The sequence below is a fragment of the Archocentrus centrarchus genome, chromosome 12 (genome assembly GCF_007364275.1).
Source record: "Archocentrus centrarchus isolate MPI-CPG fArcCen1 chromosome 12, fArcCen1, whole genome shotgun sequence".
Lineage (NCBI taxonomy): Eukaryota > Metazoa > Chordata > Actinopteri > Cichliformes > Cichlidae > Archocentrus > Archocentrus centrarchus.
Window position 1 is genome coordinate 13,483,244 of NC_044357.1, and position 27,992 is coordinate 13,511,235.

General features: G+C 39.3%; 1 protein-coding gene across 3 annotated transcripts; it reads right to left on the minus strand.

Moving 5' to 3' along the window:
* Positions 1-139: 139 nt before the first annotated feature.
* On the minus strand, positions 140-27,990 carry gpsm1b (G protein signaling modulator 1b). Of its 3 annotated transcripts, XM_030742085.1 has the most exons (15): positions 17,539-17,654; positions 16,643-16,775; positions 16,008-16,229; positions 14,811-14,946; positions 14,559-14,701; positions 13,309-13,432; positions 11,910-12,025; positions 11,533-11,688; positions 11,343-11,451; positions 11,129-11,243; positions 7,795-7,865; positions 7,520-7,687; positions 2,600-2,762; positions 2,232-2,437; positions 140-2,072 (listed from the first exon to the last, which is right to left on the minus strand). In XM_030742085.1, the coding sequence occupies exons 2-15, from the start codon at positions 16,663-16,665 to the stop codon at positions 1,872-1,874; spliced, it is 1,953 nt and encodes a 650-aa protein (XP_030597945.1). In that variant the 5' UTR covers positions 16,666-16,775; positions 17,539-17,654; the 3' UTR covers positions 140-1,871. The 3 variants fall into 3 exon arrangements, with proteins under 3 accessions (XP_030597945.1, XP_030597943.1, XP_030597942.1); XM_030742083.1 differs by lacking the exons at positions 16,643-16,775; positions 17,539-17,654 and adding an exon at positions 27,770-27,990; XM_030742082.1 differs by lacking the exon at positions 16,643-16,775 and having other exon boundaries at positions 17,539-18,454.
* Positions 27,991-27,992: the final 2 nt, after the last annotated feature.

Below are 27,992 nucleotides of genomic sequence, written 5' to 3' on the forward strand. Positions count from 1 at the left end.
AGATTACAGCTCGAAAAATCCAATCCAACTGACTGTGTGGCTCATACATCGCAGAAGTCTGTCTTATGCATGTTATTTTCCTAAGCTAAGAGGAATTAATGTATGCAAACTTTACAGCAACTTTAAAAAAAAAGCTAAATAAACTTTGCAAACGTTTTATTAAAAGCATGAGGGAACATATTCATGCCCTTAAAAGGAACATAAATACAAAATATCTTTATATATACAAATTATGGCAAAGACAAATCAAAGCGTACCATGTACTGTCCAAAAAAAATGTTCATTCACAAAAAACATGACAAGAAAATTTTAACTGTAGCTCCCAATGTGTTGTTTATCAAAGAGAGATGAATCAAACATATCCACTATGGTACATGATCCAGCCTGGTTCAGAAGTCAGTATATCTAAGGTTCATATAAGCTTTGAGGTACTACTTTTGAATTTTAAAAAAAGCAAGCCACTAGGTAAGGTCAAATATCTTCGGTGCCATGATGCAGTCACTTTGTACAATAAAATTATTTCAAGCTCTTAGCCAAAAATAAAATAAAATAAAAATAATCCTTTCTGCAGTTTGGACCTCTTCAGAATTTTGTAACAAACAGGAAAGTTAACCTGGTTGTAGCTGGGTTTCACGGTGCATTTTAAACTTAACCCTTAACATTTAGGGTACAGGTCAGAATAAGTTTGTTTGCAGAGTCTGTGTAGAACAGAAGGTAATTATTATAATATAATCATTCAAATATTCAAGAACAGGCAGTGCCTGTTATCCCTGACAGACTGCACTCTTGATTCCACAGAGGTAATTCTCAATTTTGGCCACTGAGAGGCAACATATACCAGCAACATAGAGTTAGCACTGCTTGTGGCATTAGAGTTTCCAAAAATATGACACCTCTGTCTCATCTTTTTGCTTCTAAGTAATAATAAAGGCAGTAAGTAGTAGTCCATTCTCAGATTTTTAGAACATCAAGGGCAGCAGAAAGAACCACTTTAAAAGCCAAGCAGAAACATAAATGGGAGATTAAATTATCACACACTCTTAGTTTTGAATCTACAAAATAGAAAAATGCATGAATTCACATAAATAACATTTCTGTGGGAAATCAGATTTAAGTCTTTTAATTTAAACAAATATTATCACTTCCTGTGGATGGAGTGCAGTTATCAAATAGGAAAACGTTCAAATTGACCAAAGCAGTGTTTTGTTTGTTTGTTTTTTTAATACTGGGTGGGTGAAACCCTAATACTGTAACTGCATAAATAACACCATTTTTCTATGAGCAGTGGGAAGCACAAAAATTCAGTGATAAAAGCAGCATTGATCAGAGCATAATTCAGTTCAGATACATCTGTCTAAAATTTAGCATCATCCGTTATGTTGTTAAGATCTTTGTGCAAATCTCTAATGTCAACACTGTTTCTATAAAAACATTTTTGTGCCTTCCACAACTCATACTGTAAGCATTCATATGATAATGTATGTCGACAATGCGCTTCTTAAAAAAAAAAAAAACAACACATCTGACAAGGGAATACAATCTTGAGTCAGATTTAAAAAAAAAAAAAATGCTAATTAAGGCATTAGATTGAATACATATTTCATATTCTTAACCATGTCACCCCACACTTGCATCTTCCTCTTCTCTGCACCACCGAGGTTAAATTCTGCCCGTTTACCATTATATTTACATACATTTAACATAATACAGCGAGCAACATTTAACAGGGCAACATCTATTGCACATTGAATTTGTCTTGTTATTAAAAAGCTTGTTAATTCACCCTTTAGTACTGTCCTTAAATGTTGGCTCATCCTTTTCATTCTTCTGCCTTCTATTTTTCTTTAACATGAAGCATCATTCACCAAATCCTAGCTGGAAAATCCACTAGCTGGCTCTGGACTGGGGGATGGAGGGCTGTCCTGGTCGTCAGTGGGTAGGTGGACGCGCTGCTCGTCCATACGCTTGGCCTGCACCCTCTGGATTAGACTGAAGAAGTCTTCATCAGGCACCGTAGGGGCATGGGGGCCTGCTTCTGGTGGGGAGCACCGCTGATCATCAATCCTCGATGACTAGTATCGGAAAAAAGTGCGTACAGGTTATGGAGGTTAACAATATCATTTCAGGTAGGACTGATACAGTAAATTTAGCAGAAAATCACCTGGTCAACTTTATTTTACCAATAGAACAACCAAATTTCAAAACTCTGTGTGTGGCAATTGTGCCATTACCTGGCACTTGATAAGCATGTTGAAGAAGTCATCACTGGGCTCTTGATGATCTGTCTCTCCCACCAGGTGACCCAGGTTGTTATGGGTAATCCTCAGGCCTGGAAGGTTACCAACATTAACTCGCTGGTCATCGAGACGTCGACTCTGAGAGCTGGCAATCAAATCAAACAGCTCCTCTGTCTGGGGAGATGTGGTAATTGCAGGATCTAGGAGGACAAACGGGGGAAATATCCCAGTGAGTGCAAACATTCTGGTCGACAAGTTTTTGCAGGGATTAGCTTTCAACAATAGAGTTACTAAAAAGGAAGCAGTTGTCTTTAGCATAAGCTCACAAAGGACACAAAGGGTGCATACTGTTGTCAACCAACCTATTATCTCACTCAGGGACGACATGGAGTTTGCAGCACCTTCTCTGTTTTCTCCATTCTGTGGCTCATCGAGATGGCAGCGCTGGTCATCCATGCGGCTGCTCTGGAATTTGCTGAGGAGGTCAAAGAAGCAGTCTTCATCAGAGGGGTCACGGCCCAGTTTCTGCAACAAAAACAACACCTCTCATTTTTTTCTGTTAAGTACAAAGACTATCTGTCTTATCTTCTGAATTCCTGTCATGTGTTTACTATTGCATCAACTACCAAGAGATCATCTTTAGGCAACAGAATATTCTCTACTAACAACACAAATGCTTATGAGTAAATGTAAAGCTATTGGTATCTGGTAGCTTTTGTCCACTTGTCCTTATTTGTGAAATTATTTTCTCACTTGGACTTTTTTTTTGCTGCTTTTGTTTCTCTTGAAAAAGGTAAGACTTGATAGTAGGGCAACTTAAGTATTTCAAGTGCACCCGATTATGCTGAACTATCACTATATCAAAGAACCATTGTGTGCGTGTAGGTGAATTAATTAACCTCAATGCCACTAGGAGTTGCATAATGAGGATTTTCAAGATAGCCAGCTCATGGAAGTGAAAAATAATCTGATTAACTCACAAGGGATGGCACTTCTGATGAGACTACCTTGACCTAGATACTGAAGGTGATACAAGCGCATAAAATGAATGCCATTTGTGTTTTACATCAACCTCCCTGCCAGTCAGTCCTCCACAGGCAGCTTTCTATTGTTTATTCTGCGATAACACCAAGAGGGTCTCTCCCTCATGTTGTGCTGAGCGATCCAGTCAGTCTTGGTACATGTAATATGCAGAAGCTTTGCAAGTGAAGTGGATAATTTATGTGTGAAAGATGTTATCATAATAAATACCCTGTGCTAGCAAAGCAGATGTGGAATTTATTATGTTTGAACAGCGCTGCTAAATATTGTGGCACTCAGGCTGGAATGATATTGAACAAGAGCTAATCTGCTGGACAGCAGCAGATAAAATGAGCTGCTGACTCAAAATAAAAATTAAGCTGCTGACCCAGAGAGTCCATCTGGAGATATAAAAGTGCCAACAAACTTAACTTTCAGGCAAAGTGGCAAAAAGCCAAAGCACTAAAATAAAAAACAAGCTTTCAGCTGAATATTTCACAAAATATTAAACTAGAACTATGCAAAAGGGCGGACGGCTGCTCTTCAAAATAACTATATGTGCAACTTTTTACAGTAAAAACAGAAACAATCTACTCTATCAAAAAAGCCAAAAAGAAATGTAGAAACATACTGCAGTATTACACATGAGTTCAATGTGAAATCTAAATACAGTGGGTTTCATTTAGATAAGCTAATAAAGTAAAGCTTAATTAGGACTTCCTTTTTATTTTCATATCCAACAATGAATGAACAACTACTAATGAACAACATCCACTACATTATATAAACAATTTGTGATGCCCAAACATCTACACACAGTGCTAGTGCAGGTTAATGGAAGACTAGGTCAATGCCACAAAAAAAAAAAAAAAAAAAAAAAAAAAAAAAATCAACACAAGCTGACTGGACCTCTCTAATAACAATTTTCTGACTATTTCTCTCCCACGCCTTAACAAATATAATATACCTCTCAAATTTGCTGCAAACAATCGCAAACTAAAGCATTTTAACACCAACTAGTGGATAAAGTTCAAATAATTTTGCCTTACAGCAAGATGTGAAGTAAGTCAGCAGACACCAGATTTCATGCATCTCTATTATAAGAATCTTGTTTGTCAAACCATTGATCAAAATATGTGAGGGGTTTTTACTGGATGTCACAAAAAACTTTTTCAAATATGTGGTATTTGCGCTGAAAACAGTAAAAAAAAAAATCTTTACATGCAGTACGAGACAGTCACACAAACCGCAAATAAAGTCACGTTTCTGTATCAAATATGAAAAGAAAATGAGTAACCTTTGCACAAAGCAGTTTTTCAACTTATTAAACAAAAGTGAAACATCTTACCAGCAGCACTTCTTTGTCCTCTATCTACCCTACTCGCTCACGTCTTTCTGAGCTCTCTGTCTAGTGTTGTCCACACGTCTGGCTCACACCTCCTTCTCCCCTTACTTTCACCCACCCCTTTACATCACTCTCTGCTTTCCTGCTGATCTACACAACTACCTACCTCTAATTTCCTTGCATTCTTCTATTCCAGCCTTTTTTAATATCTACCAACCACTGCCTCCTCTCCCTCTCTCTCTCATACTCTTTCTGCCAGTGTCCCTCTCTCTCTGCAGCTCTCCGGCAGGCCATTTTTGTCCTGTTCACTCACTGTGGGAAAACAACTCATTATGGAGAGCTGGGGAGGTTGACCCTATGGGGAGGGTAGCGCTTCTCTGATCAAGGTCACATTATCAGCTAAGAGGGAGGGCTGGGGTGGACAAAGGGGGCGGGTGGAGGAGTACAGTTATGAGTCAACTGCATGTGATCACCCATTTCCAGCTGAAGTCAACTACTCTCAAATGGCAAGAGCCACCAATATTATCACTTATTTCTTAAAAACTCACGCGACAGGGCTTGATAACACACACACACTTTACAGTCAATTCCATGTGATTATCATTTGCTTGCTTCTTGCAGACTAATCCGCTGTGACTTAAAGCAGTTTCTGTCCTTTGTTCTTGGCCTCATGGTCTCTGTGTGGATGCTGTCATCTGCCTCTCTGTACTGGCCAATTAATCAAGTAGGCCATAAGGAAAGAACAAGACAAAAAGGAACACGTGATGATGGTAAGAGAAAGAGAAGAGGGAGTAGGAGTGTGAGAGAGGTAGAGAAATGTGTGTGCTCGCAGAGAGACTGGGAGTAGTGTGTTAGAGCAGGACAGCAAAAAAATAAAAGGTAATTTTTCCTATATTATAGATGGGTGGCAAAAGAAAGGCCTGAACCATTGACCCTTAAGATGAGGGGATCTGGTGGCCATGTAGATGGGTTTGGGTCCACCTGTCACTTTAGAAGGAAATGACGACCTTTAGCCTTTGGTGAAGTTTCCTAATTCTGATGGGAGAGGTCTCTTCCATCCACAGGGTATGAAGAGGGACTCAATGAGAGTTTAAGAGTGAAAACACTGCTAATTGTGGCCTTTGCATTCACCAGATCTCAAACAATGCAAAAAAAAAAAAAAAAAAAAAAAGAAAAATGTTTGATGATTTCTGGGTCTTCTACATGGATCGTCACCTCATGATGATCCTACCTTTTTGCCTGGGACATACAGTCTGAGCCTAAAGTTTTCAGTGCATTTGTCAGCATTTCACATAGTTCAGATTTTTAAAGACTAGAAGGACAGAGACAGTGCAGAGATCCCCCCAAGGCCAACATTCAGATCAAATATCGGAGTGATTTATGCACCAAAGCAGCATGCCACCAATTAACATACATGCCATGTACTGAAACCACACTGAAATGCTAATTGGACCTAGTCTCTAACACTTTGTTGTACTCTAAACTGTTAGTGTGCATTGCGGTCACCCCCTACCTAAGGCCCCTTTTTTGGGAGTTTTTCTACTGATATGTCATTGCAAATCTTCTGCTGGTTGTTTAACAGGGAGGGAGTAAAGTTTGTCAGTCCTCAGTGGCCCATTAACAACACAAGGCTCCAAGCATGGAGCTTGGCATTGCTGTTCACAAGTTACTGGTGGGATTGAATTCTTGAAACGGTTTCCAGGATCCAGGCCTTAAATGACATCTAATGGCTTTTCTTTTGCCCATTCAAGTGTCATTATAATTGGCCTGGTAGTTTTTGGTTAATCCCACCTATCAGACAGACAGACAAGCAAACAACTACAAAAACCTAAGGCAGCTGGCAGAGCTAATGAGTCAGCTGGAAACATTTAAAACTAAGCAAGGTACAGTTTTTCCAACCAACGCATAGAGCTGAAGTTAGCTCATCTACCCAGATACACTTGGTAGAGCAAAATCAACTGTTAAACTGCAGATACAGCATGAAACGTTTAGCAACAGCAACCAAGGACTTTATCAACTAATGTTTCAAACATCAAAAATAAACCATCAATTAACTTGTAAGAAAAACAAAGAAAAGTCGTAACTTCTACAGCTCGCAGATACACAAATGGCCTTGACAGACTGCCAGATCTGAAAATGGGTATGCTTCAGTGTCATCAGGATCAGCCCCATTTACTTCTGGACACTATTTCTACTTCCCTGTGATAAACTACTACCGGTATTCCCAAAGCCATGTAATTTTCGCCCTCTCTTTTCTTTTTTTTTTTACCATGTCAGATTACTAATAACAACTATTAGCAGTGCCACAGAAACAAGGCATGATTAGGTGCTGTGGTGAGTCAGATAGAACAGCTGTGGAAAAAAAACCAAAAAAAACACATCCTTTAAGAATCTAGTTTACAGCACAGTGTCAGCTTTAAAAGAGAAGTCACTTTTACCCTGCAGAGGGCATCTTTTATTAGACTTATAGGAAATGAATGTAACCTATTTTTTCTTTCTTTCAAGCTGAAGCCCAGAAGACACGATGAACAGAAAAGATTAGAAAATAAAGAGATGAAATGAAGTTAAGGGAAACATTCACTATCTCACAGGCCCCTAATGCTTTCTAGGAAAAATTTCTCCATCTTATCTCAGATGGGCTGTCAGAGACTGCCTTGAAGGCCCGGCATATCTTAGAAATATGAGGAAAGTGAACTAAACACTGGCTGTTACGCATTCTGAGTTTTTCCTGAATAGACCAGTAAATGCAGAGAGTCTGGGCCACTTTTTGACAGACATCTCTACATTTTCCTGTTATTTCAAATCATCCCATAAACAAAAAATGTCTACTAGACTCACTGAGTAGATGACACAAATTTATTTATTTATCTTTTACTTTAAGAAGTTAATAAAAAACAGCAATGCTGAGGCTACTCACTGGCACTGGAGGAACTTGCACAGTGATGTCATCAGTGTCCACAGGAGAGTCAAACCACAGCCTTTCCTCTGAAGACTGGCTGTCAGAACAGCCTTTTCTTTTGCTAGGCTGTGACAGATGACTTTTGGATCTCCTTGGTATACTTTCCAAATCTTGGTTCTCACCATTCTGCAGTAACAGAAGATACTGTTAGAGTGGGGTTGATAACTGCTTAGTAAGAGGCAGTGGCACATTTTCCTGCATGGTTTGCAGACATGTGAAATAAGAGAAATCACCTTATCTGAAGAGTATTTCCACAGTTCTACACTGTCCATGCTGTTTCTCTTGGTGAATTTGGGTCTTGCTCCTAAGGGGGAAAAAATAGATATGTAAATAAACATTACACTACACTACACGACATTTTGCAACTTTGGGTTTTGGACTCCCATTTATGAGCTGATTTAAGCTTGCAAGCTGCCCTTTGTTTATCTTTTATTTTTGTAGCAGACTGTCATCTCGGTTGTGATCCCATGATGTTCGATGTGGATATGAGGCTTAGGCAGACCAAACTGAATAAGAGTCTGTTTGCTAGCTCTGCTCCAAAGAGGGAAATGTAGGACATGAGTGTGAATTTCTGCCTGGAGGATGGTTTATGAAAGCAAACATCACACAAAAGCCAGGCAGACTGTTCAGATATTAGTTTCCCCGCACATTATTATACTACAAGGCTCTAATGTCTGAATATGCGAGCTGGTGGACAATTTGAAGGGAATCCATAAAGCAGTGTTATTTGAGGACAATGTTGAAAGCAGGCTATGCTTTATAAACAACACATCCTCCTGTGACTGGGAGTGAGATCCCACCCCATAAATATGCACACACCCCTTGTTTTCTATAACATTTAGCCTCAGTGCAGACATAACACAGACACTGTCCCACTTTGAGTTATTTTACATTTATAATATGCTCCTTTTGCGTGCACACATCCACACAATATTCTAGTTGGCTGGCTCAGGCCCACATATGCCAAACAGAATATATAAACATTCTGAGAAATGAAACTTTGAAGTTATATTTAAATGCCCATTTACAAACCCTTCAGCTCTGTTTTTTTTTTAAATCATTGACCCCAATGATAATTCTTGCTTTTGCCCATTTCTGTGAGATGGGAAGCCATGTACAGCTCCAAGACAGTTTCCTCTCACAGTAGTTTGAAACTGCCAATCAGAAGGGATGCCACTGTTTTAAATACACACACACACACACACACACACACACACACACACACACACACACACACACACACACACACACCACACAGAATGGGTTTTTATCTCTCCACGATTCAGGAAACCGAGTAACTTGTTTATACAGCATTAAAGAATTCAGATTATAAAGCGGTTAAAAAAAAAAAAAAAAACAGAACATTGAAAATGTCACCAATTTTCTAAATAAATATATTTCTAAAGGTGCTATTGACATGGAATTCTCACCAGATGTAATAACCCATTCAATCCACACATACAAAGAAATCAAACCATAGATGTCCACAGATAAATTAATTGTGTGTAAAAATGAGAAATGACACAGGGAAAACACGCTTACTGAAATTTATTTAGGACTTTGTACTAAAGCCTTTGTTGGTGATGACAGTTTCAAGACACCTCCTGTATGGATAAACTAGTCACGTGCATTGCTCAGGTGTGATTTTGGCCCATTCTTCCACACAAACTGAATAAGAGTCTGTCCGTGGGCTCCTATGAACTCTGTTCCTTCCATAGGTTTTCATTTGGATTCAGGTCAGGTGGTTGGCTGAGCCATTCTAGGAGCTTTATTTTCTTTCTCTGAAACCAATTGAGAGTTTCCTTGGCTGTGTGTTTGGAATCATTGTCTTGCTGAAATGTCCACCTTCATTTCATCTTCATCATCCTGGCAGAGGACAGCAGGTTTTTAATCAAGAATGTGAAAAACAACCCCACACCATGATGTTCCCACCTCTAAAATTCACTGTTAATATGGTGTTTTTGGGGTGATATGCAGTGCCTTTTGACCTTCAAACATGGTGTGTATTATGACATCCAAAGAGTTCAATTTTGGTCTCATCTGACCAGACTATATTCTACCAGTATTTCACAGGCTTGTCTAAATGTTGTTCAGCAAACTTTAAACGTGCTTCAATGTGCTTTTTCTTCAGCAATGGAGTCTTGTGTGGTGAGTGTGCATACAGGCCATGGTGGTTGAATGCATTACTTAATGTTTTCTTTGAAACAATTGTACCTGCTGATTCCAGGTCTTTTTATAGCTCCACACAAGTGGTCCTTGACTCTTGGACAACTCTCCTGATAATTCTTTTCACGCTTCTGTCTGACATCTGGTTTATGGTGAAATGATGTTTTCCCACTTTCGGATTATGGCCCCAACAGTGCTCACTGGAACCTTCAGTAGTTTAGAAATTCTTCTGTAACCAATGCCATCAGTATGCGATGCAACAATAAGGTTGCGAAGGTCTTGGGAGAGCTCACTGATTTTACCCATCATGAGACATTTCTAGTGTGACACCTTGTTAATCAGACACCTCAGTTGGGACTGAACCAGCTGATATTAAGTTACACAAAGTGGCAGGATTGCTTTCTAATTACTGACAGATGTCAGCTGGTTTCAAGATTTTCCATGGCTTTTCACATCTCCCTTTCTTCCTGTGTTCAATACTTTTTCAGTGTGTCATTTCTCATTATTACACAGAGCTTAAATGGACATCTATGGTTTGATTTCTTTGCATGTGTGGATTGGATCGGTTGTTACCGACATCCGGTGCAAATTCTATGTCAATAGCACCTTTAGAAATATATTTACTTAGAAAATTGGTGATGTTATTTAATATCACATTAATTTTTATATCATATTTTACTGCCATAGTAATAATAAGCAGTTTCCACTGTCATTCCATTTGTAACATTTATTGTGCAATGCATGCATATGTGTAATATTTACAGTACTACTGCACATTAAGGGCTCTCTCAAAGCGTTTTCTCCCAGCTTTGGTTTCCATTCAGTTTTTTTCCTGCCAACTGAACCAAAAGGCATCACAAACCACTTGTTTCACACAGTAACTTTTGTTTTTTGGCGAGTTTTGTTTGGGGAGGAGCAAAAAAGTGAATACAGGACAAAGGTCCTGTGCTCTGGATTGGTGCATTTATCTGTGAGAGAAGTTAGCATTTGTACATGCATTGCAAAGAAGAAGCACTGTCTTCAAACAACTGAGAAAAACAAGGCATGTACAACAGCATGCTAGCTGACATGTAGCTGCATGATACAGTTTGTGCTCTGACACATCCCGGAAACATACTTTGTTGAAAGATTTAATCTAAATGAGACTTTTACCTGGCTATATACAAAGCACACTTCTTTCCCAGTTACTGTGCCCACACCGGCCCAAACCTGTCATGCCACGTTAACTTTTGTATCTCTCTGAGACATTTTATTTTGTGATCTTGTATTTATCTTATTGAGCCAGATTGTTTTTCATGTTTTGGCTGCTGTGACAATAATTTCCCAACTTGTGGCATCAATAAAGTATATCCTTGTATTACCTCTCATCTAAAAGGCAAAAAAGAAAAAAAAAAATGTTACCTTGCATCTCAAACTCTGAACTTGAGGGTGAAAGGTCGCTCTCAGTGACTCCCAGAGCCTCCATCAGCTGATCCACATTCATCCTGGCTGTCAGTTCACCATTTCTGTCTCCAATCTGAGGATTAAATGAGGCAGAGATATAGAGACGAACAAATTACATGAAATGCAGGAGGCCTTACTGCAATGAAAGTTGCTATTTATAAATATTTCTCACTTCTTTAGAGATTTCCAGGTGCTTTCTGGCATAGTAGAGAGCTTGTTTGTGGTTCCCTAAAGACACATATGCATTTCCCAGACTCCAACATGCACGACCCTCTCCAACCCTACGGAAAAGCGAACATACGTTAAAAACTGCTCTTGTGCTAATTCATTTGATTTTTTTTTTTTTTTTTTTATAAATATACCTATCTGTAAGCTCCTGGGCTATGTACAGATGCTTGAGGTGATAGTCTATGGCCCTCTCATACTGCTGCAAAAGAGTATAGGTGTTTCCCAGGCTGTAGCACGCCTGAGCCTCCATCACCTGGTCCCTCAGCTGCCTGGACAGCTGTAGAGTCTTCCTGTAGGAAGGAAAATAAAGGGATAAATAAGGGTTGGAAACAAATGAAGAAAAAAAAAAAAGAGGCTAACAAAGGAAGAATGTGACAAACAGGGATGATAAGTAAGAATGAAAATTAAACAGCAGTATAAGTATTTAAGTATTTATGACATTATCTCCTTGGTCAAAATAGATTCACTTCATCTTCAGTCCACTAGATGTCAGGCTGCACTCTTTCCTCACCTGTAGTACTCAGTGGCTGTGTTGAACTGTCCCAGGAATATCAGAGCATTGCCTAGATTACTGTAAGCTCGCCGCTCGGCTGCTTTGTCCCCAAATTCTTTGGCAATGGATAATCGCTGTAAGTGACAGAGCAGCATGTTCACAAATCAAGACTTTTACATTTTTTTAGTTAACCTTAATGACAAAAAGTTAAATCCTCTTTTCATTTTGCTTTACTTGAGTGCATTTGTTTTTACTTGGTGCTCAAGAAGAAAGATTTTCACAAGTTCACATTGCAAGCTCTGTTGGAAACATTATTTCATAACCAGAGGTGCTGCTACAGCACTTCTGCATCAAAACAGCACCTGTGATTCTCTCTCTATAGGCAAGCTCCCCTCTGTGGCACACTGATAAATTTCTAACAGGGAAGAAGGGGGAGAAATCAGTTTCCCACTTGAGGTTTACAATATAGAAACATGGGGGGGAGCCTAAAGCCATACTTCCCACTGATTCACCAAGAAACCAATTTCTTCTTTTTCTTTTTTGTTTGAGTAGCCGTCGCTGCAGACTGTGTGCTTGTACAGCTTTATATAGATAGTGTAGCACTGAAACACATAGCCAGATAAAAAATTACTTTGGTAAGATCAGCACAAACCGTTATCTAACATCTGGCATTTCACACAGAAAAATGCACAGTATGAGATAGGGTTTACCTTCCTATTGAATTCTGTAATTTTACAAAAAAGGGATATATTAAAATGACATAAGCAAAACATATTTAAACCAGAGGACAGTAACCTGTGCTCTCAAACTAACTACACAATGTTGAGTCTTGTTATTTTGCATGTAAAATTTAACCCAGACTGACATCTGTGCAAGGCAAACTAGGTAAGGTCTTCTCTCAGCAACATCACCAGGTTCACTGACTGAAATTAAATGAACTGTACTCTAGTCTGACTGATCCTGTAAGCTCAAAGTTCAAGTGATGCCAACGTTTTTGATCTCAACTCAACAGTGAAACAAATTTTGTGGTAGCCACCTCTTTGCTTCCAGGGTGCATTTCATAGACAAAAGAGGCTCATCCAGGATGTCAAGGACGCAACAGTAAGGATATAAGCCACAAAAACCACATCAGGCAAGGCAAAACATATGTAAAACATTAGCGCCATCTTTTACATGTTGTTGTGAAATACATTCATGAAATGAAAGAGTTCTATTCAAATGAATTTTTTCTGCACAGCTAACTGCAGATTATAAGATGGTGGGCCACTGTTGCTGAACAGCTGCAGAGCGAATGACCTTGTGCCACAAGCGGGCCTTAAGCTGCATCTCTGCTCATGCAAGATAATGGCTGACACCTTCCATCTCTACACTTCGGTAGTGTGATCATGATGCTGGTTAAAAACTGTGGATTTCTTACCTGACGGTGGAACTTGATAGCCTCTACAAAGTTCCCCAGCAGGTAATGGGTGTTGCCCAGGTTCCCGTAGGCTCTCCCCTGAGCAGCTCGGTCACCAAGCTCTTTGACCAAACACAGGTTCATCCTCCAGATGCAAGCACGAAGATTTAGTTGTAATTAGTTGGTAAACATTGTTTTTACATTCACAATTTTATGTGCAATCAACAGAATTGAATATACTATGCAAGGTATGACACGAGACAAACACTAATTCTAAGTGTTGAATATGGGTGATGTTGGTATATAAGCAATTACTGCAGTTATTATGGTTAGACAGGAACAATATAAATATTAGTTTGTGTTATTTAAAACAAAAATTCTAGGCCCAGAAAATTACCCAGGAAGATGAGCTGTTCTCCTTTGAGCCGCATATATTTCTATCTATTTGTATCTTAGGACCACCAAATTGGCACTGACTGCATTGCGTTTCTTTTAAATGCCATTCACAGTCTACCCACGAACATTTCAGTCCACAATTTAGAAAGAAATCAGATGATGGAGTGGCAATATACTCAGTGTGTTGAAAGACAACACTTTGTTCATCAAATGCCTATTAGTGACTTTCTGCTGCAAAACCTGCATGGTTACTTATGACAGGATCAGATTACAGTATGTTTAGGCCAGTTTAGCCCCAATTCAACCCTCACAATATTTGGAGAAGAAGTCTGGCTGGAGATCTCATCCGGTAGCTCTGTTTGGAAGCTTTAGGACCGGTTCTGTAAATACCTTTACCAGATAATCTGGGACAAACAGCGAGCATACTCATTTTGGGTGGCTACCCTATATGCAGTTGTCTAAGACAGGAACATTAATGTAATAAGACATTTTTAAAATAGTAGAAGCAACTGTTATCATTGCAGTGGTGGTACTAAGACTGTATTAAAAAGTGATTCATCTTATCAATTTTAACCTCAGTCATAAAAACAGCAGCACAGTGAGTGCTGTGAGGGTTGCTTTCAATCATCAGGGACTCAGAAGCAAATGCAATTAAACTGTTATTCTATTTACAGTGAGTAAGCAGCCAAACCACGTCTGGGAATCTACTTGATAAGAAAGGAAAGGCCCAATCCTCACAAAGTGTCAACAGCACCACAAAACACAGCAACATTCACCTTCAAAGCTACTGATGTGATTTTGATATGCTTTTGTATACATTCATTGTCTGTACAGTACACACACACATACAACAAAAAAAAAAAAAAAAAACATACTCGTAAAATCCAGTAGCCCTTTGCAGTGTGTCTCTGACATCAGGAGGTAGGTCTCCTGGTTCCTGGGTGCAGCCCCACAACTGTTGTTTGCCCTTTGCATGAAACACGTTCCCCATGTTATACAGTGCTCTGGCCTCTCCAACCTTCAGGATAGTAAAGAAAGACAGGCTGTCACCATCTTGGCATATTATTTTTGGTATTCATTTTTGTGTTGGTTTGTTTGGAAATCCAAATATGTGTATGTAATATTACCTTGTCACCCTGTTCTTGAGAAATATCAAGATGTCTTTGGCAGCAGACAGCAGCCTCATCAAAGCGGCCTAATACTTTTAAAGTGTTACCGAGGTTGCCGCTGGCTTTTCCTTCTCCAATTCGGTCTCCTATTGTTCTGTAAAGGTGGGGAAACACATCTTTGTTATATATGTAGAGTTATGCATATCCCTAGCGGGTCACTGACAATACATTATGAAGCGTAACAAGCAGTAAATAGAGCACTATGTCCTCTAATTACTTTAGGCTTAATCATGCATCATTGAATCGGAACTTGTCAACATGATTAGTCCCTCTCTGGCTGATATGGCCTACTTTCTCTTCATGCTGGAAGTGAGAAATAATTTCCCCATTGCTTCTTTCTCCGTTTTGCCCTTTCACACTTTGAAACCAAGCAACTAGCAAATGGTATGCACTAAGTGCTAGAAGTTACTAAATGCTGGTGTGAAGTTGCTAAAAACCACATTAATTTATTAGTTTAGCGTCCCCTAGCAAGTGGTCCATATAACCCACAGGAACCCTGTTCCTACCATTCAAGTTATCCATTTAGCTAATTAATAACCATTAAGATAGTGTAACAGGAGTTACCTACTTCCAAGGACCAAGCCTCAGTGGCCCTGGTGAGACTGTAATGTAACAAGGTAAATCTCCCTGGGGTCTTCAATCAGCTCCCTATGTGAGTACCAGCTGCACTAACTGCAGGAGACCAGATTACTCACAAGCTAAATACCCAGATGGTATTTGTCAACTGTTACTACATAAAAGTCCCCTCACTTTTTCATGAGATTTTCTTTGTATGAAAATGGTCTCTGTGCATCTAACCAAGTGAAGAAAAACCTGTGGGAGGTTCATTCTCCCTTTAAACTATGTGTACATCATATAATAGCATAGCATATCATTCCCACATACTGGTAAACAGGACCTCTCCTGTGCTGATGTGATGGATGGAATGTGTATACAGGGTTTAACAGCATAACTATCGATCCATGTACAAGTTTCTTTATCATAAAGATGCAACTCTTCTCATTTGAAGCACGTGTTAAATGACTTAAAACATGACATTTATCTGTTGTTTAATGTACAGTAAACAGATTGCAGAACAAGACCTTTCAACAGCTCAAAAGAAGCAGAAGAAAGCTGAGAACATTATTTTACTCATAGCTTGGGCACAGTGCTCACCTGGCTAAGGTAAGGTCATGTTTGTGGTATTCCAAGGCTTTGCCATATTCCTTAAGGTAGAAGTATGCATTGCCCAACTGGCTGTAGATGGCACTGAGGGTCTTCAGGTCTTCTGTGCCAACCTTCACGGCTGCTTCAAAAAATGCTGTTCCCCCTTTAAAGTCCCCAGCTTTGCATAGCCGCTCTCCTTCCAAGGCCAATTCTAAGCACGAGGCCTCCATCCTGCAAAGTACACATATACAAGCAATGATAAAGTCATAAAACTATAAATGCATTAGCATCCATCAGAGATTATGATATACAGTAAATATGGATACCGTTACAGTGGCAGTGAAATTTAATTTCACAGAGAGGCAATATCACCATGACAACAAGGTCTGTAATAAATTCTGTGGACTGTTGCCTTAGTAACTGAGTTTAAGCTCTAAGATGAACACCTTGTAAAGGTGATACACGTTTTGCCCATTACTGCTCAAATCATCTAGTAAATAACCAGATTTTTTGAAGAAATGCAGTTCTCTTGCATGTTCTATGTTAAGCTCATGAAGACTTTCATGAGGACATGAAACAAAAATCAGACAATAGAGAGTGTCCCACCCACACAAGAGGGGAAAATAATATGGTTCTCCACTGACTTTGTATTGTGGGAAGATGTCATCCATCCACTTCCTTAACTGTTTATCCACTTCAGGGTCACGGCAGCTTAAAGCCTACCCCAGCTGTCATAGGGTGAGAGCCATGGTACACTTTGGACAGACTGCCAGTCCACTGTAGAGTTAATGCATGAAGGAATGCATCAAAATCTAGTATTTCTGGCCAGCTAAAGGCATTAGCATGTTCCCCCTCTATGGAATTTGACTTTGAAGCACTCCTATCTCTATTAGGCCTGAAACAACGCTATCCATGTGTGTTCAGAGGTCGAAGTTGGATGTAGTATGGTGCTAAGCTAAAACAGAAACCACACATTCCAGAGACAGAGTCACTATTTTTGACATCATTATGGATGTGTGTGGCAAAAATTCCCTGTGTGCTGACTCTACAAGTATTCAGGCCAATGAAAAACAGTTCTGAGCACACAATAAGGCTTCATGGGTGAATTGTATCCAGAAGCATACAGTCTAAATTCATTGTATAATCCAGGATAAACAAGAGACCAGACAGTTTGGTAGTAGTGCTAAATTCCAGATAAAGTACTAGAATGTAGAGTTAAGCAAGGATTATCCTTACATCTAATCTGTTTTACAAAAGGCTCCATTCAAAAGGTAAAGAGACGTACCAAGAGTTTTCTGCACTGCAGCTTATTTGTTGTAAAATGGAAGATGCAAATGCATCTGCCTTTTTTGAGCCCAAGAGGATGGCCTTGATCTGAACGTAAGTGTGGCAATTAATAGCAATTGACATTGCTAACACTATGTTCTGGTCAGATTTCATAACATTGCCCTAATCTGGAATTAGCGTGTTCACCAATGTCATTTGGTTTGTCAAACCCTGATTGCCAACCTTGTTCCTTTTGAGGGTTTTCTGGTAGTACCTGTGTTTTTGCTTGGTCCGTGTTTTGTCCACATACACCTGAAGCTCCAGATGTAGAGGCCTTAGTATAGCATGAGGTCGGGCACCACAGTGGACCAGTCTACACACAGCTCTTTCTGCTCCAGTCAGAGGGCAAGGCTCAGAAGCCATGAGGGTATTATTACACAAGACTAGCTTTATCAAAAAACCTTTTTAAGTAGAGTTCATTTAAGCACTGCATTTACCACTAATAATGCAACTGTTAGTAGTTTATCCCTTTCACACTTTAACAAACTGTGACCTTATAAAGTCCATACAGCAACATTACAGCAAACCTGGATAAACCCCAACTGTAAGTTCTAACCATAGTCCAAAGCCCGCCGAGAAAAACATCTGCATTACAAGTCCTCAAGATTGTTGACAAAACAGTCCAAAAGGAAATTTTAGAAAATTCCACAAGAAGTTTTGAGTCCCAACAAAACAGAATTCCTAAGACTTTAAAAGTTTACAGCCATGTTTTATTAATCCAGTTATGTAATTTAGTTCCTACTCTTTCCAACGGACAACTGTCCTTGTCTCTGATCCTCTTCAACCTGTCTTCAGCTCTGACCATGAGATCCATTGTTCTACCTTACAAAGTTGGTTTTAAAAAAGCGAAGGATGGGTATGATGAAGGACCATCCTGGCCGAGAGCAGAGGAACAGTCAGTGATTACAAAGCGAGTACTTTACTACTAAGCTTGATCACTGCCCCTATGAGAGACAGAGAGAAAGGGTGGGAGAGACAGGGATCGCTAATCCTATGCCCTGCACCTCCTCAGTAGAGACAATACAGCGCAGTGAGTGGCCAAAAATAAATCCAATGACCTGCTGACACTAGCATAAACATTATTAGGTCGCCAGCCAAGAGAGATAACACTGTGAGTAAATAAGACGTAAGGGGGCAATTAAGTACATTTATTTTCACTAAAAAGGAAACACTTTGCTTTTCTGTTTTTAATCTTTAAAAATCTTTAAATGCATTTTCAATCAAGGCCGTAAGGAACACTTCCTGCAGGAAAATTGTGCCACTGTCAGTCACATGTCCAAATGCTGTCATAGCAGAAAAAGCACAGTACATTAACAAGTGTCCCAGTTAGCCAAGACAGTGTCACAGGGGCAGCAAGCAACCACTTTTGTTGCCATTCGCAGTCACAAACTCAGGAATCTCCAAAGGAGATACTGTCAGTGCAAAACAAAAAAGTCTAGTCAAGTCCACTTTTACAAGGAATTTACCATGGAACTGTCCAATTTAACTTTATTAAATATCAATATGTACAGTGACACTGAAATGCAAATACAAATTCTGGGTTTTTTCTAGGTTATTTTGGAAGTCTACATGGATAAAATAAATGCTGTTGTTACTGTTGTTTTTTACCCCAACTTATTACTATAATACATTACATGTTAATGTTAATTCTCAATGCATAATATAATGAACACAGAATTGGTTAATTAATTACTTTCCCAGAGCTCTTCCTTTCAATATGCAATTCTACCTGCCACTGGATACAAACTTTCCTTGAAAAATGTGAACCGAGAGAAAACATTTCCTTTGCAGAACAACCACTGCAACTGTACAAACTATTAAAGAAAACAGGAAAAGGAAGTGAAAGATGAGTATAAACCAAAATTAAAGCAAGAATGAACCCCAGTGTTTATTCAGAGGTGTTCTAAAACGTAAGATGATTCAAAAGTGTTGGCCTTATTTCTACAACATCTTTATGTAACTCAACCTCCAACAAGTGATAGGACAGTCAGGAGTTTCAAATATTTTAATAGTCATTAAGTCTTTCTAGTGGGCACCAGGAAAATACCTTAAACAAATGAGATTATATATATATATATATATATATATATATATAGTTTAAGGTATTTTCCTGGTGCCCACTAGTAAGTGGCCGTTTGCTGCCTTAAACAACAAAAATAGACGTCCAACTGTGAGATTACATACTACTTGCCACCATAGATAAAAGTTCTTGAAAATGTACGTTATCTTTGTGATATAGCAGTAGCAGCTGCTACTTCTGCAACAGTGCACATAACTTGCTAGCTCTATAATCCTTCAGCCCTAAAATTATATTACCACTAACCAGAGCTAAACAATTTGCTTAAAGACAGGCCCGTTGCAGATTATACCAAGGCTACCTTTCAGTGCAAAGGAAGGTGGAGCAGAGACTAATAACCATAGTCAGAGGGATGAAAGGTACAAGGTTGGTGAATATACAAAAGAATACAAAGGCAATACATTTAAAAGCTGAGTAATTATCTAGCATATACTACACTGTTCTACACAAGATACCAAGCAAGTGTGATGTTTTGTCATTGTTTCATATACTAGAGACAAAGTGGACGGCCTTACCTTCAGAATCCTACAGTCAAATGTGACATAAGCAAGGTTATCTAAGGAAATGCCAATGAGGACGAGTGTTTGGTCAAGCACAAGCAGCTTGCCAGTATGTACACAGAAACGTTCTTGCCCTGCACAAAAAAATAAATGCACAAAATAACTGCTGGTTTCATGAAATGTGCACATGTTCTTACCACCATGCACGTTACTAAATCAGAATCTATCTAAACCAACAAGCTCTAGATAACAATTTTATGTCTAGGTGAAGTGGAGAAAGCCGTGACAGCCGTGTGTTTTTTTTTTTTTTAAAAGGTTAAACCTTTATTAACATGTAATTTAAAGTCTTTCTGCTATGTATTCAACCATAATTCTGTTCGTACACACTGTTTATGCAGAAATTTGTGCGTAGACACTGTGAATGAGGCTCAGGAAAGAGGTAGTAGAGAAAAGAAAAAAAAGCTGATCTACCCGATCAACACAGGGTGCAAATGTCAGTGCTCCCGTGGGTGGATGAGGATTGAAATTGCATCTGGAACTACAGAAGTGTTGTTACAAAGAAAGGCCAGAATATGAGAAGAAAGACAAAAACATACCAAGTCAAGTCAGAGATGGCGACGGGGCCTCTGCCTGTGAACCACAGCTGAACAATAAAACTGAATTATAAAACTGTGGCAGTGGAAAAGGGTGTAGCCTGAAGAATACCTCACAACATCTTTAAAAACTATAGCAAGCTCTAAGCACTGCACTTGTAAAGTTGAACATCAACACATCCTCGCTCACTTTAATCAAAGTCTGCAAACTAAACTTCAAGAGGCAGCTTGAGGGATGACTCACAGACAAAAAGAAAGAAAAGGGAAAAAAAAAAAGTTGAAGCAAACAAAGACCAAAATTCCATGGCAGGATTTTCACAAAGTGACATTCATTCTTGCCATCTTTGTGGTTGGAGTCAGAAGAATTTGTGCAGAACATTCGGCCATTCTCTCCTCTTATTACCCCTCTAATTGTTCTGTTTGGGAGACACTCATCTCATAATAGCCTGCTTGTGGTCTAAGAGAGACAAACTCACAGCGCTGTTACCATGACATCAGGGAGTACATGTAGCACACTGGACAGGTTTCAGGAATTAAGTAAGAGAAGTAGAAGTGAGGTTTGAGTGTAAGCATAACTAAGCTAAGTTTAAGATTTGTCCTTTCAATGGAAAACAGTATAATGTAAATAATAAACATTTGACAAATAATTAATTATAATGTATATAAATGTGAAATAAGGTTCGATTACTACAGAAAATGTCATTTGCAGTATAACCTAATTTAAAAAGTTCAAAAGGACAAAGTTGAGGCATCAAGCTGGCCATCCAAAAGTTTAGCAAGTTTATGCAACGGTGAAATAAATGGCAGATACCCAGTGACCTTCAACACATAAACCGAGTATGACTTATACAAGAAACACCTGTGAAACATAAGGAGTGTCTGCAAAGACTGGGACAATACGCACTAGCTCAGATGTAGCTACTGAAGTCATGCACAGCACTGTTAAGCTTGATTTATAAGTCTACAATAAATGTACACTGCAGCTGCACTGTAGCTGCAGACCTTACGCCATAGCCTAAGCAGTAGCTTTATGTGCACCTGACCAGGAATGAAACTATACATCACAGTGCTGCACACTGTAACAACTATGACTGGTCCACTTTAAATTTGCTATTTACACACAGCATATTGATTTGCACAAAGGTAATGCCTCTGTGAAACAAAACGTAATACCTAATAGGTTGTAATTGTACCTAGCTTGCTCATAACACATACACAATAGCTATTATGCTGCCAATATGCCATTTTCATCTTTTCATAGTTCTGCCAACCTCTGCATAGACTCATCTGGCAGCTTTCCCTTTTTCTCATTGCATGATATTCAGTAAAAGTAAGTGTTCAACATTTACTACTAGCTTCAAATTCAACAAGATCTGCTCAGTTTTAGATGTCACTGTTTGATGAACACAAAGAAACTCAGTCTCAGTGGCCAAATTGAGCACTTCAGGTAACTGCTCAGCTGCGATCACAGCAGATCATCTGATCTCAGTCTATGTCCACACCAGATGATACCTCAGCTGATAACACTTCTGTACATCCAGAATGTGCCCACATCTCAGCTGCGTCTGACTTCATCAGTGTCATATCTGTTGTCTGTGATGCATTTTCTATCCTGTGTTGGGTCTTGCTGCTGCTCTCCCAGTACAACCATAAAAACCATATCCAAGATCCTTATCAGGCATATAGTTGGGGAAGCTATAAAACCCATGAAGGTGCAGGCCAGTTCTGAGTAGTATTTAATGGCAACTTGAATACTACATTTCAACCAATTAAAGGCCAGTGATGTAATAGGTGATTATACTGTGTTCTCATTTATTTGGATTTTATTTCATCATTAAAATTAGTTTTTTGTTATTCCTGATTTAATTTAATTAATTGATCCTTATTTCATTTTGAGGGTCTATACTCCTATCACCTTGAATCTTGGTTTAGCTAAGAAACCATGCACTCAGTAATCCAGCCATAATTACAGAGTGCCATGGCTAGTTGTCAGGGAAACCAAAGAGAAACTCTCTAGGAATGCTTTCCTTCCTCAGTGCATGTCACATTCAGTTAAAGCAGGGTGCTGTTCTCCACTCTTCTGTCTAATTCTCTTGTAAAGCTGCATTTTTACTCTCTGTGATTCTGTTTTATGTAGCCAGATTGAACAGTGTTACACACACACACACACACACACACACACTGCATGCTTTACGAAAGGAACCAAGTGATGAAAGAGGCCATCAAAACAGAGCAATTACCATTAATGATGATAATCAATATAAGATGAAGCCTAATTTCAATTAGTTGAAATTCTAAAATGAATTATGGTCTCCTCCACTTCCCCATTTCCCTGTGATTCCCTGAGGTCTGTATGAGGTTGCCAACTACGGTACCAACCTTCAGACACTTACAGTGCTGTGAAAAAGAGCCCTTTCTTGATTTCTCAAGTGTCACAAATACGCAAAAAACTGTTTCAGATCAAACAATATTAGACAAAGACAACCCAAGTAAATACAAAATGCAGTTTTTAAATTATGATTTCATTTATTAAGAGAAAAAAGGTATTCAAACCTACCTGGCCCTGCATGAAAAGTGATTGCCCTGTAAATCAAATAACTGGTTGTGCCAACCTTGGCAGCAAGAACTGCAATCAAGTGTTTGCGATGGCTGGCGATGAGTTTTTCACATTACTGGGGAGGAATTTTGGCCCCTCTTTTCTTTGAAGAATTGTTTTAATTCAGACACACTGGAGGATTTTTAAGCATGAACAGCCCATTTATGGTCATGCCAAAGCATCATAATCTCCAAAGTCAAAGTCCAGACTTTGACTAGGTCACTCCAAAAGAAGAACCAAAGCGGGCCCAGACCTTCACACCACCACCACCATGTTTGACTGCTGGTATGATGTTCTTTTTATGAAATGCTGTGTTATTTTTATGCCAGATGTAAAAGGACACAAACCTTCCAAAAAGTTCAACTTTTGTCTAATCAGTCCACAGAATATTTTTCCAAAGGTTTCGGGGATCATCAATATGGTTTTTTTTTTGTAAATGTGAGCCGAGCCTTTGTGTTCTTTTTGGTCAGCAGTAATTTTCACCTCGGAAGTCTCCCATGGATGCTGGAAAGTTAGGCCTGCAGTTCTTTAGATGCTGTTCTGGGTTCTTTTGTGACCTCTTGGATGAGTCGATGTGCTCTTGGAGTAATTAGTGTAAGTCAGCCACACACCACTGTTCCAAGTTTTCATACGGGGCCAAGTAGGTAATGGCTCTCACTGTGGTTCACTGGAGTCCCAAATGGGGTAGAAACCGGTTTGTAACACTTTCCAGACTGACAGATGTCTGACTTTGATTCTCAGCTTGCTTTAAATTGTGGCATGATGTGTTGCTTTTTGAGCTCTTTTAGCCTACTTCATTTAGTCAGACAGGTTCTGTTTAAGTGATTTCTTGATTCAACAGGTCTAGCAGTAATTAGGCCTGGATATGGCAAGTGAAACTGAACTCAGCTTTCCAAACAAGACCCATCACAGATGGGGATATCCTCCCACGATGAATGAAAATATAAAATAAATGTAGATGTCAGGATAACTTTACAGTTCCATTTCATAACAGAAAACTCTTCACCAGACATCTTATTACCTTTTGTAACATTATTTTGCCCTAACTTGGAGGCCGTGCCCTAAAATTTTATCCAAATACTTTTAGTCACCCCTGGGGTAGTAAAGATATGGTTTTTAACCCTTTATGACCGAACCTGTCATCGGCAACAGAACTTCCAGCAACAATTACCGTAATAACTCTGTTAGGTGTGAAGCACAATTTCTCAGCTTTCAGAAACCTTTGAATTTTTCCAATAGGACAAACAGTCACTTAATTATGGTAATTCAACATACATTTGATCTGACATCTCAGTGGTGATACACTCAGTGTTAACCAGCTGTTCATGGCAGCTAGCAGCAGGTAACAGGTGCATTGGTAGCGATCACCCAGTGTTAAAGGGTTAAGTGGGCCGCAGCACTCTTGACTTTGGGAACCACTGTGTTAGACAATGCTAAGCCAATCAAAAGCTGGCAGTCTAGAACTGATGTCATAAACAGACTGGCTCTTTACCTAGAAATTTGGGATTCCCCAGTTTCTCACCATCTAGCTACTGCCAGCTGTTCAGTAACCTAGGTTGAGTTGCTAGATATGGGGAATCAACACTTTCTCCATTGCAGTCAATAATAGTAGGTATAGCCAATCACACAGCACAATATTATCACATGATCACACTAAGCCAATCAGGCATGAGAAAGAGGCTGTATATCCCTTGCATTGTTATCGTAGCATTAGCAGCCTGAAATCCTCCATACTCTCCACTTCAGATAAATACAGCTAAAGTGTACAAAGGTTATTAAGCATCCAGGAATATGAACTTCATGTTGCACATCTTTGAAGAGTAAAGAACACATATGTCAAATTTCATGGCTCAACTCCTTGTGGTTAAAGACTGAAAAGATACTAAGAAACTAAAACTAAAACTAAGAAACTACGAAATCAGGAAAGGAGCAAATAACTTTTCACAGCACTGTACACACAGTAAAATTGCAGTAACTTTTTTAAATCCATAATTAAGATTAATATCAAAAAAGAGGATAAATTCAAGTCTTCAGAGTAAATCCCTTTTTGTAACTGACTTTTCTACAACTCAGCCAGGTCATCTGACATAAAGTCACAGTTTTACATTCAAATCATTTGTTACACAGCAACAGGTCCTGAGTCCTGAGCACAGTCAGAGCTGTCGGATATTTTTATTTAACCGTTAATAAAAAGTTTCAATTTATGAAAGTCTAAAATGAAATTATTTTTTTAAGTGTTTTCCACTTTTCTGCTGAAATTCAATGTGAGTACTAACTGAACTTTATCAGTTTAAGGGGAAAATGTGAAATTTATGGTAAAAAAGCATTCAGTTTTTTCCAAGGCTAACAAAATTGTAGCAAACAGTTTCAGATTTTGACAGTTTCAGATTTTGACTGTGGTGCCCGACCTCATGCTATGCTAAGGCCTCTACATCTGGAGCTTCAGGTGTATGTGGACAAAACACGGACCAAGCAAAAACACAGGTACTACCAGAAAACCCTCAAAACATAATGACGTGCATTTAACAACATGCCTATTTCTAGGGTCTGTTATATATATCCTTTCACAGAGCTCTCCTTTCATGACTTCTAGTGATTATGTTTTGTGGCAAATTCTGTTTGTGTAACTGAATAATGATAAATGTTTATGTTTTTGTCAACAAAAAGATATAAAAATCATGGTGCTCTTCTCAATCGGCACAAATATTATAAGACTAAGGTTTCAGTCCATACATTACCATTTGATTCAACAAAATCAGTTATCTTGTGCAGCACAAGCCTGAAATGTTCTCATTTTGGGAAGAAAACAAAAAGGATTGTACAGGACACGTTAGTTAACAAACAAATCCTAAAAATAACATCCCCTTTGAGCTCACCTAATTTTTTTTGCAATCTAAAGACAACACACACATATATAAACCTTCATTGTACAAAGGTCATGCACTGACCTTAACTGTTTGTGAAATAGAGGAAAGGCTATCACAGCATTGAGAGCACTTCTACTTGCCCTGTGTGTGTGTGTGTGTCTGTCTGTCTGTCTGTGTGTGTCTCTTGTGTTTATGTTGGCGGGGCATATGATAACCTTGCAGGGTTTATGAATGTCACTTTTACAGTTAGACTGACATTCACAGCAGCTTAGGACATTAGGAACAGGAAAAAGAGTGAAAACAAACATGTGGATTTACTTTAAACACAAAAACATACCAGTCCACTCAGCAAGGTTCTTTGTTAGCATTTAATGCGGCATTTTTCTAATATCTATGTACAATCCATAGTGATGTACACTATTTTACCAAAAGTATTCGCTCATCTGCCTTCACATACACATGAACTTGAGTGACATCCGATTCTTAATCCATAGCATTTAAATATGTCATGCTTTACACCACTGTATCTGACGCTTTGCAGTGTGTTTGGAGATGTAAGGCTTCAATGCAGCTCCTCAGCCATGGAAACCCATTCCATGAAGCTCTCTATGCACTGCTCTTGAGCCACATGATGTTTGGAGGTCTGTAGCAATTGACTCTGCTGAAAGTTGGCGACCTCTGTACACTATGAACTTCAGCATTCGCTGACCCCGCTCTGTCATTTTATGTGGCCTACCACTTCGTGGCTGAGTTGCTGTCAATGATTTGGATGGGCGAGTGAATATTTTTGGAAATATAGTGTATCAGGGCCCAAATCACTGAAATAGTGATTAGTATTTGTCCAAATGTCATACGTAATTTTCACAGGTTTTTGCGCAAGTTTTGTTCAATGCATGACTTGACAAACAAGCCAAAGAGAAAATGTCCCACTTTGCAACCAGTAAATGTCGAAATAATATGATAAGTGGTGCTCAAACACATCATCAGCAAGTTGACTGGATGGTGAGACACCATATTTCCTATAACCAAGCTGCTCTTTTATGATAACGTGGATATGAGTAATGGCTTCAACCCTAATCATATACAACATAAAATATTTTGAGTTATTTGTAACAACTGCTTTGGTTTTGTCAAAATTAACCAAAGTTCAAACATATTGGATACTTCCTAATGCAAAACCAAGTAATACTCTTACTGTCTGGTCCTGGAGGACAAAGTCAAATGTTATGCTGATTATCAGTGTTACAGGAGAAGCAAATGGTGCTATTACACATATTGTTGATGGAGAGAAGATAGAAAAATTGCAAATGACACGCGGCTGTGAAAATATGTATGCAAATACGGGGGTAAAACTAGTAACGCTTTGAAAGCCGTTCTATGTGCATTTGCGTTTAAGTCATCACCCTTCAAGGTGAAGTTCTGCACCCACATGGCACGTTTAAAACCATGCGCACTGTCAGTTTGTCCAGCCTTTAGCCAGACTCCCCTTGTTAATACTCCGTCTGCATCTTATGAGGCTCCTCTCAGTCTGTACATTCCAGCCACAGCCGCTCAATGACCCGAGCCAGGAATGAGGCTTGGAACTGGGCTCTGGCTGCAGCTGTGGCTGGGTCTTGAGCTCTTTAAATCTGTGAAAGCTGGCTGGTCAAGCTCCCCCTGCCCAGCTCCTCCTTAGTAAGCAAAGCTGTGAGCTGGCAGCCTGAGCTATTCTCCCTCTCTCAATCGTCTTACTTTTCTATTTTTCTGGCATTCAACGTGCTTCAGCCAAGGCTGACCCCCTGTTTGCTGATGTACTCCCGGAGGCTTCCCTACCTTGAGTGCAGCCTCTTGCTGGCCAGATCCTGGTCCACACCGTTAGTAGCCGACTGAGCCATAACCTAGCTTGCTTGCTCCCGCTACGAGGGCCCTTCACTATATACTCCAGAGGCAGCTTTCTTGTTTCTTGAGACCACCCTGCCCCTCGTTCTTGCCCACTGTCCCTGTTTCTCCCACTCTTCTTTCCTCATTCACCACAGTAATGGCAGCTGCCGAGGAA

Coding starts and splice junctions, on each gene's coding strand:
- gpsm1b (XM_030742082.1), bottom strand. CDS start 17,687: ATGGCTTCTGAGCCTTGCCCTCTGACTGGAGCAGAAAGAGCTGTGTGT. Junction 11,452..11,532: donor GCCCAGGAGCTTACAGATAG/GTATATTTATAA, acceptor GCTTTTCCGTAG/GGTTGGAGAGGGTCGTGCAT. Junction 7,688..7,794: donor GGAAATACTCTTCAGATAAG/GTGATTTCTCTT, acceptor CTGTTACTGCAG/AATGGTGAGAACCAAGATTT.